Genomic DNA, 10,164 nt, shown 5'->3' on the forward strand with positions numbered 1-10,164 from the left:
AGTCGGCTGACTGTTGGCGTCGGCGCCAGGTCACCCACAAGACGGTAGTTGGCCGATGGTCCGCCACCTTCTATGTCACACTAGCGAGACAACGTGCGAGACCTCCCGCCACCTTGGCCCTTTCTCGTTCTCGCTCTTTTGCCGTTTTCTGCTATGGGAAATTCATGGGCCGGGGCACTTCAATTTAAACTCTTTTAGATAAATCCCATCATAGTAAAAGAAACTTTTTAACAATCGTGATAATGAACCTAGATTGAGTGCAGCCCAGTGCTGAGCGGCACTTATTACTGAGTCAGAAAGGCATGGCTCGAAAAATAAATCCAGTCCTTCGCGGGTACACATGGCGGGAGAAATTATTTAAGGCTAAAATAATAACAATAAAAATTCTCGACCACGCGGATTCGAACTAGGAACCTCCGGTATGAGAAGCTACTGCTATACCAACAACGCCATGGAGAACAGAGCGGTTCGCCGCCATCAGAAGTGGTGATAAGAAGCAGTGCGCAGTGTGTCGCGACAGAAGTAAAGCAGGCGACCCATGTGCGAAAACACGGCCGGCGCGCTGCACCGGTCGCTGCTTGCGAATTGCAGCCCCACTGCAAGCAGGGACACACAGAGCAGCAAGCATCGCTGCGCCGCTCGACTCAAGCACTCGAGCTCAAAACGTACGCTTTGCCACCCGCAGCGGTCTGATTACAGCTGGCTACAGTTGGCTTGGTGTAGAAGTTCGCGCCAGAAAAGACAAAATAGCCATATTATCAGAAAGACCGCTTGCTATACTCGAGCAGCGATAAAGCATGCTTAAGCTAGTAGCGAGCTTTCGGCAACGGCGCCGCCCGCGGTCGCGCCAGGCGACGAACTGCGCTGCTGCCTGGTCGTCGCGTCAAAGCGCAGCGCATTCCACTTCGCAAGTAGCCTGCGCTATAATAAAAGGTCCAATCTCAATATCGCTTTGCTGTTAACAGCATAACTTCACCATAAGCTAAAATTATGGTCCATTTCCGCTGCGCCTTCGGCTGCGGAGATAGCGGGCCGCCGCGGGCGCCAGGCGAGCCGGACCGCAACGGCGGGTGAGCGGCAGCTTGCGAGGCGATTCTGGCGAGAAATTTTGCTCGTATCGAAGTTGCTACTTTTCAGCAACTCGGTGTTGATCGATGATCCTCAGAAATGACAGATTTACCACGTTTCTCTGTATCAGCGTTTATGATTTACGTGAAAAACAATTTTAAGCTCAATTTTTTTTTTTTTTTACGCCTGCGGAAGGGATCTAGGCTGGATGGCCTGCGAGCAGGCTCGGTTTACTACACGTTCGCACCAAAAAAAAAGAAACAGCCATGCTATCAGAAAGGCTGCCCGTTATATTCGAGCAACGACAGCATGCCTGCGCAACAGCCGCGCCTTCGGCCACGACGCCGCCTGCGGGAACGCCAGGGCGACGAATTGCGCTGCTTCCCGGCTGCCCTGGTCGTCGCTAAGCCTATAGCTGGTTTCTCATCGAGGCCGCTGCGGAACTAGCCAGCGCCATAATAAAGGAACTTCTCTAGTCACCCCTTTACTGCCAACCCGTCCCATAATAAAATAAAGTTATGCTCGATTTCCGCGATACCTTCACGAGCGGATGTAGCAGATGCCAGGCCAGCCGCACGAAGCAGCAGCAGCAAGCGGCTTTAGGATGAAATTTGCTTGTATCGTAGTTATCACTTCAACGAGCACCTTGGAATTGGCCAACGGTTCTCATAAATGATACCTTTTTGGACATTCATCTACCCCAGAGATTGTTATGAACGTAAACAAACAGTTATGTACCAGAATCGTGTTCGTGTCTGGTAAATGTTTTAGCTCGGCGACCGATCTCGCGACGACAAGGTCGGAAGACTGTTTTCCTCAAGGTCGCGGGAGTCAAAGCATGTCCCACTACGAAGACGTCTGGTCGTCGGACGCGTTAGTGTCGTTGTCGGCCTAGTGTGACAGCTTGGTTTGCCAGGGACAGGATCTGCCGACCCGGTCGGCCGATCATCGGTGTCGTTGTCGGCTCTGCGTCGGCGTCGTGTCGGGGTAGCGAGACAGGCCCCTTCGTGACTCTCGCGTCTGGGAGTCGGTTTGACAAATACCAATCTCCGATCGCTGTGCCTTCCTCGCAGCTGTTCTGCTTCTACAAGATGGTTAGGTACTTCGGCGTTGTGTCCTTCACGCTCTTCGTGCGGGAGCAGTTCACGGAGGCCGTGCGCCGGGACGTGGAGGCCATGGCACGCAGCATCCGGCGCACGTACTTCGCCACCCTGACCCAGACCACGTACAGCTGGGCATCGCTCAACGGCACGCTGGAGTTCCTGCTGCGGTCGCAGTCGCCACATGCGAGAGAGGTGAGCATTAACGACGGTGCGCAATTCTCGCCAAGTGTGGTCGTGGCTCGGTGCAGCCTACCTCTGATGGAACCTGAAGACTGACGAATATGTTTGAAATCAAATTCAAAACAATGCAGTGAGCTGTGGAAACCAGACTGATAGCGGTAACGTTAAGAGGGACGATGAGACCTTAGTAGATTAGGCAACGAACCGCAGATCTGTATCATGAGAAGGAAAATGCTTGGAGGATAAGAATAAGGTGCCGTGACTTTAGCAGGGCATGTAATGCGAAGGCAAGATAATGGCTGGTCCTTAAAGGGGCTACGAAACGCTGCTTGAACGGATGCCGGCGATACTTCAGATGGATTCTTTGTCACAGAGATGCTGACTCAAAGATTTACAGGAATCGATGCATGGACGCGGGAGATATTCAATGAAGTTTAAAAATACAAGTAAACAAAAATGCTGCCCTCAACTCTATTTTCGCACGGCTTCCCATTCCTATTTCACTCTCCCGATGACGACACCGGGCGGGACCAATCAAAACAGCCTATACGAGCACGTCACAGAAGTTTGCACACCATGGTTGCCTAATCGCTGTAACTGGTTCTTGCCAATGCTGGTAGCGTCGCTTTCGTGGTTACAAAAACCACGTGAGCGCCCGCCTGACCCAGCGGTGCTTCATCGTCACGTCGACGGCGCAGAAGGAAACACTTATCAGCGACGTTTCCTGACTAATGGATCCGAAGGTGATCCGAACTGAATCCGTACTCCAGCACGAGATACCGCGACGGAGTGACAGCCTGCGCAAGATGCTAGATTCATTTAGCATAGCGCGTAACCCTACTGCTTACAGCCTACCATGGCCCGTCGCTAGGAACGTGTTGATTGGTCACGGCGGGCAAAGCGCGAGCTCTCTTGACGGGAACGTGGCGCCATCTGGCGGCGCCGGCGGTGATCCTCCACAAGCGGACGATGCGCACTGCTAAATGTGAAACAAATTGCTTTTTTTTTATCCTTCCTTGGGACCGAAACGAACGCTTGTAGAGTGCAATGGCTCGATCGGATCGATGGCGCAAAGCCGTTCTCAGATGCATAGAGAGTAGGCATAAGTGTAGGATGCTAGGTCGTAGGATGTTTACAGAGATGCGCTAAGTCCTTCGATGGAAAAAGCACCCAGAGCCTCTGGTGGTGTATTTTTGTTTTACTTGCTTTACAGCGCTTTTATCTAAGGGGAACAATCTGCTTTTTTGATGCAATATAAAACGCAAAAACATGACAAAGCGTATCTCTATTTATAAACACATTTTGCAGTATATTTACAGTTTGTCCAATCATTAAGCTCCCGCCCAGTGATGTAATATCAACTGCTAAATACCGCCACTATAATCTGACACCGTCAGAGCCATGAATTTGTTTTTTCGAGCTAATTAAAAAGTTAAAAACCGCAGTATGCACTGTACCACCGATGCTAATAGCATCACTATAACTTATTCTATCAACAGGCAAAACAATGCACTGATCATGTGTTTCGAGGCCCTTTTAAAGGCCGCGGAGTGGATTCCAAGAGAAAGCAAGTGTAGCAGAGGGCGGCAGAAAGTTAGGTGGCCGGACTAGATTAAGAAGTTCGTGGGAATAGGGTGGGCGCAGCTGGCGAAGAGGACAGGGTTAATTGGAGAGGCCTGGGAGAGGCCTTTGCCCTGCAGTGGGCGTAGTCAGGCCGATGTTGATGGTGAACTGATCAGGTACAAAGAGAAAAAGGACTGAAATTGAGCTCATGACGTCACAGGAACTACTTAAAGGAAGTAGATAGGGATAACTTTGCGAGACATGAAAAGAAACGGGCAAGCAGTAGAACACGCATACTAACTAATGCAATCTGAAATCAAGACGTTAAAATTCACATGAGGAGACCTTGCGGTGCGGGGGCCTGATAACCGATGACCCCTTAGGACAACGGAGTTGATTCTAACACAAGGTAAACGAAGCGGGCAGGCTTAGAATCATGAATGGCCATAAGAAATTGTTAAGTTTTCGAGAGTAGTGTGGATCGCAGATGGCGCTGGAGAGTAATTTAGATCAGTGGCAGAGGCCTTGTTATGAAGCAGACGAAAGTAGTCAGATGACCTTTTTTAAAGCTCGGACGACAGACATAAAAATACTTTTCGCGCTCGTACGGAGTAAGAGAGAATATTAGGGAAGCGCGTTAGGCCATTCACAACAGCGATCCGTTAGCGCGCTTTCCCGCCTCCTTTTTGTGAAGTCACGTGTACACACCCACGCTCGACCCCTCTGCGCCATTTGCGAAAGCGCCGTACACACCTCAGCGTTAGGCCCCTTTCACATGCTGCGAATATAACGAAAATATTCGGCGTTGTCGGCCACGCTGCAGTGCGATTTTCAGTCAGTGCTTTCACATGCAACGCGTTCACAGCGAATTCGATCGGTACCCGCCGCGCTCGCTCAGTGGTTAGGGCGCTCGGCTACTGATCTGGAGTACCCGTGTTCGAACCCGACCGCGGCGCTCGCGTTTCGATGGAGGCGAAACGCAAAGGCGTCTGTGGGCTATGCGATGCCAGTGCACGTTTAAGATCCCCAGGTGGTCGAAATAGTTCCGGAGCCCTACACTACGGCACCTCTTTCTTCCTTTCTTCTCTCGCTCCCTCCTTTATCTCTTCCCTTAAAGCGCGGTTCAGGTGTCCAACGATATATGAGACAGGTACTGCGCCATTTTTCCCCAAAAATCAATTATTATTATTATTATTATTATTATTATTATTATTATTATTATTATTATTATTATTATTATTATTATTATTATTCCTTTCCCCAAAAACCAACTTTCAATTATTGTTCGGTCAGAGATCCCACACGCAAGGTAGCTTGATGTTCGCATAGGCATCCCATGAATAAACGCTACAGAAACGCTATATGGAATCTGTTGATGTTATGACCAGCGTAATTTTAGAAGGGAGGCAATATTTCGTATGTTTTTTATTAGAATAAACAGTCCTGCTTCCGCCGCAGCAAACGCTGCTAAGTGACCCCACGTCGCGAGCCGTCTCTACGCCCCCCATTGGTCAGTCGCAGTGCGAACACACGGACGCTGCGAATGTATTCCAACCGGACGGAACTCGATCGCAGGCCGCCTGCGGTTAGACCGACGGCCATCCCCAGTCGCAGACCGACAGAATTCGCAGAGCCGCAGGCGGAAATCTCATGCATGTGAAACGGGCCTTATGCGTTATAACGCAAATCGTAACCCAGTGGCTGCCATGGTAACCGAAGTGGCTGCATGATGGCATAAATAAACCCTATCAAATCAAGAGTGATGTCCGAGCATCACAACTAAAACCTAAACCATGTCGATCGGGTATATATATCCCTGTCTGGCAAGCGTCAAAGTCAGGCCATTTAGTCCCGACATTTTGTGCGCCAACCGTTTGCCGTAGAGGAGGAGGGACTTTAATAGATCTGAATGTTCCGGATGGTGTGATACCATTCATCCTTTCGTGCAGAATAAACTTGCTAGTTCCGGCAGCCTATGCGCCCTAATTAACGTCTTTATGAATTTTCATATGAAAATTGCAGCTCTACCGTTTGTCGCAGAGTTTTCGGGGTGATGGCATACGAATTCGCGTTTCGTGCAGCTTAAACTAGCTAGTTCTCGCTCGCGGCAGGGATTCGAACCAACGACGCATGTTAGGTGCGTTAACGCTCGATATTGAATCCTTGCCTCAGCATCGGCTCATTTTTTTTTTCTTTCCTGCTGCGACTCGAATGCTTGCTCAAGCCGGCACCCGCCAGCTCCACTTGCGGTGCGCCATAGGTGTCCAATCTGAGACACCCCCATCGCTCTTCACCTTTACTCCTCTCAACTCTCAGCCTCTCCTCCGCCTTCCTCCTCTTTTTCTAGGATTCAGCATAACAATAGCACCGGCGTCTAAGTGAACAGGCACTCCAATCTGAGCAGTTCACGCGGCTGGGCCTCTTCTCATACGTGTTGACAAGCTTTTGCAGTGTTGGCAGTTGCCCTTCGGCACTGCTCATTTTATGGATAGAAGGCTCTGTTAGACATGAGCAATAACTGTTGTCCATTCATGTGCATATACAGAAATAGTATTCATGCCTTCCGTATTAGATAGGCGCGGTGGCGCATTAAATGTGTCCATAGACCGGTTTAAATTAGGCATGTCCACGCGTTTCCTTCGCAGTGCGATGACGTGTGCTTCCAAATTCGTTGTCTTTGTTACTTGTCCAGCGCTGGCCCCCCACTGTAATTACTGGCACCCTTCTTGTATGCGCAGCCTATCACTGCTTTTCGGTGTAGAAAACATAACTAGTCGAGCCTAATTACAACGTTCGCAGTTATAACAAACGCCTGCTTCCTAAGAAGAAGGGTGGCGCTACCATCAAAATATGCATTACGGCAATGAGACCGGCGTCGCCGGTACAACCAACAACCGTGGCGGCGTAGCTTGGTTAGAATTAATCAGGAGGCGCCGCAAAATCGGCCGCGCTGTCGAAAAACACGCGCTTCCAGCTTCCCCAACGATGGAGATGCGGCTCTGGGCGGCCGTCACGCATTCCCCCGAAATGAACATGACGACTCAAACACGCAATAAAAAAAGGCTTGACGTTTCCAATAAGACGCACATTGCTATCAAATGCAGCCATCTGAAACGCATGCCGTGAACACCTGCATAGGCGAAAGACACAACTAGGTATTGCTTTAATATGCTAATGTCCAGGGATAGGATCACCAGCGACCGGCGGCAGCCCATTTTTATCGACAGGTCTCGTGCACTGTGATTATTTCTGCGCTACATTTTTTTACGCTACAGACCGAACACAAAGGCACCCGACGGCTACCAACCCTTCTGGTGTCTTGTCGAAGACTCCAGAGGCCTGCAGACGTACGCCCTTTGCAAAAAGTGGCCAAGCAGCATGCTTTTGCTTCTCAACTGTAAAACGAAGCATTGGCGGCACCCCTTGACACCGAAAGGTGTCAGAATGTTCCGGACAAGCATTTACCTTACTTGACACACATAGTAAGAGCTGCCATAGGTGCTTCGCTGCGCGGCTATGAAAGAAACTACCATGGCCCGGTTACTTTAGACAAAGACGGTGCCTTGAAGTTCATTACAATCTGCGCAGCAGGCGGCCGAAGACTCCTTTAGGTAATCGTCACCGACCTGACCTGTCTACCTCTTTTGTCCTCGTTTGCCTCGTGCTAAGCCAACCTGCAAATCATGAATCACCAACTGGCCCAAAACTCCACTTTGCTGAGGAACTTCCATATATGAGACAGATACTGCGCTATTTCCTTTCCACCAAAAACCAATTATTATTATTATTATTATTATTGCATTTGCTCGTTGCAGACTGGACGTCATCACCGTAGAGTAACAAGCGCTCATACATACATACATACATACATACATACATACATACATACATACATACATACATACATACATACATACATACATACATACATACATACATACATACATACATACATACATACATACATACATACATACATACATTCATACATTCATACATACATACATACATACATACATACATACATACATACATACATACATACATACATACATACATACATACATACATACATACATACATACATACATACATACATACATACATACATACATACATACATACATACATACATACATACATACATACATACATACATACATACATACATACATACATACATACATACATACACCTACAAACTTACACCTCCCCCTACACAGACCGCCTGCACCCGGCCGTATGTAAAACTGCTATGAATATTGGTGGGGTTATGAAATTGTAGTTGGGGAAGCGCGGTGGCTACAGTGAAGGCTTCTTTTTTACAACATCTCGCTTTCTAACTGAACCACCTTGAGTAGGAATAACTTGAAGAAGGCGTCGAAACGACTTAATTATCTTCAGAATCCTCCGAATAGCTCCGAAAACTGGGAGTCATACCCGCTGCGGCCACGCAGGTAGTAGAAGACATCGGGGACATCCACACGGACATCGTGCACAACTGGCGCACCGTGAACCTGGCATACGCCACCATCGGAGAGGAGCTGTCCTGGCTGCTGGGCAAGGAACTTGAGCGCAGCAGGCTGTACCCTTTCCTGTCGGGGCGCGACCCTGCCATACTGCCAACGGGCATCACCTTTCCCTACTATCTCCAAGACGTGCCGGCATACCTGAAGTGCGTACACACTAAATCTGAGGCCCTTGCCACACCTTTTCTAAATGTTGGCACTGCTTTCAAGATTGTGCGGGTCCAGGAATATGTTTGGCGCCATACTGCTGCCGTAGAACAAAAAAAAACATCGCGAAAATCTACCAGTAACGAAGGGGATAACTAATACTGTATACGTGCCAACGTGCAGTCACTCATGCGAAAATAGTTGGACATAAATTGAACGAATACCGAGGACATCTTCCCGTGATTTTAGTAGCCGTCTGTGGCTATTTTTGGCGGTGCTTATGTCTGTCCGGAAGCAAGATATCCATTTAATGCTGCGAAAGCGGATTTCAAAGTTTCAACGCTGCAAGGTTTCCAACTTGTGACGTCAAGATCAAAAAGGGATTCCGTGACCACAGCTTAGAATTGAATTGTGGTCTACTGCAGCCTCAGGGATCCCTCACTGAAAGCTCTCTTGACGTCGCTGCACTTGCGAGAACACCTGCTGGTGGTGACACCTGTTTTTCCTTTTTATTACTTTGTCAAAGCTCTAAAAGCAATGTTTTCATTGCAACGACCCTCTTCCTTTTAACGAGGCGGTCTATCGATGCAGGCCAGCTCCAATTTGCCTCCAATGACGAAAAATTAAATCGCCCAGTATATTAATCCTCCCCCTCGTGTGACTGCTGTACAAGCAACCGTAACAGGCTGAGCGAGCCCCGCTTCAGAGAGCTTTTTAATATCCCTTTCACTGTTATACTTGGGCTCGCTAACAGGTACGGCACCTTCGCCACGTCCCTAGCTCGCGCTACCTCGAAACTCTACTGGAGCTTCAAGCCCAAGGCGGCGGCCGCCTTCCGGCACTGCTGCACCGTCTCCGCCGGTTGGTCTCCGCCACTCGAAGACGTGCAGGGCGCCAGCGCCATCGAAGCCGCTGGCGCCCTCTATGGTGCGACTGCAAGGAAGGACAGACGAGGCCCTGGAGGTAACGCATCCTCCGTGATCCAAGAGGAGGAATTTCCGCTGCCGGGCCTGGAGGACCTGTCGCCGCGGCAGCTCTTCTACGTGTCTTCCTGCTACCTGCAGTGCACTGGCAGCAAGATCCCCGTGAACTGCAATGCGACTCTGCGCTGGAGCGCCGACTTCGCTCAGGCATTCAAGTGTGCGCCCGATAGCCGCATGGTGTTCAAGAACCCGTGCCGCATATTCGCCGCCGACCAGACGCTCGTCAAGGAGGCGCCGCGGTTGTGACAGCCCGCGTGCCTTGTCTAAGTACAGTTGTGAGTAATATGAAGGGGAACACCTTATCGGCCGGCACGCAATTAAACAATACTTCTGAAGTATAATACGAGCAATTACATTTTCAAGTAATTTTTCCCTGCTCGAAGCACTCCCACTACACTTTCTACAGTTTTGTGATAGTCGAGAGTTTGACCAAAAAGATGCTGTTCCATATTTATCAAATTCTAATCTTTCACGTAAACTTGGTGTTTCCATTCGTATTTCTTCCACCTGTATGTGAAAGTGTTAGCTAAAATTTTTTATTTGTGACTTGTTTAACAACGCACGTTTGAAGAGCAGTTGAGATTTCGTGCA

At 49.1% G+C, this 10,164-nt stretch overlaps 1 protein-coding gene across 1 annotated transcript in view; it reads left to right on the plus strand.

Moving 5' to 3' along the window:
- Positions 1–9,819, plus strand: part of LOC144134258 (endothelin-converting enzyme-like 1) — a 31,757-nt gene extending 21,938 nt beyond the window's left edge. Inside the window, exons 8-10 of the mRNA XM_077667213.1 lie at positions 2,142–2,363; positions 8,372–8,589; positions 9,345–9,819. Coding sequence (XP_077523339.1) covers positions 2,142–2,363; positions 8,372–8,589; positions 9,345–9,819 — 915 coding nt within the window. The remainder of the gene's footprint in view (positions 1–2,141; positions 2,364–8,371; positions 8,590–9,344) is intronic.
- Positions 9,820–10,164: the final 345 nt, after the last annotated feature.

Source organism: Amblyomma americanum, chromosome 5 (genome assembly GCF_052857255.1).
Source record: "Amblyomma americanum isolate KBUSLIRL-KWMA chromosome 5, ASM5285725v1, whole genome shotgun sequence".
NCBI lineage: Eukaryota > Metazoa > Arthropoda > Arachnida > Ixodida > Ixodidae > Amblyomma > Amblyomma americanum.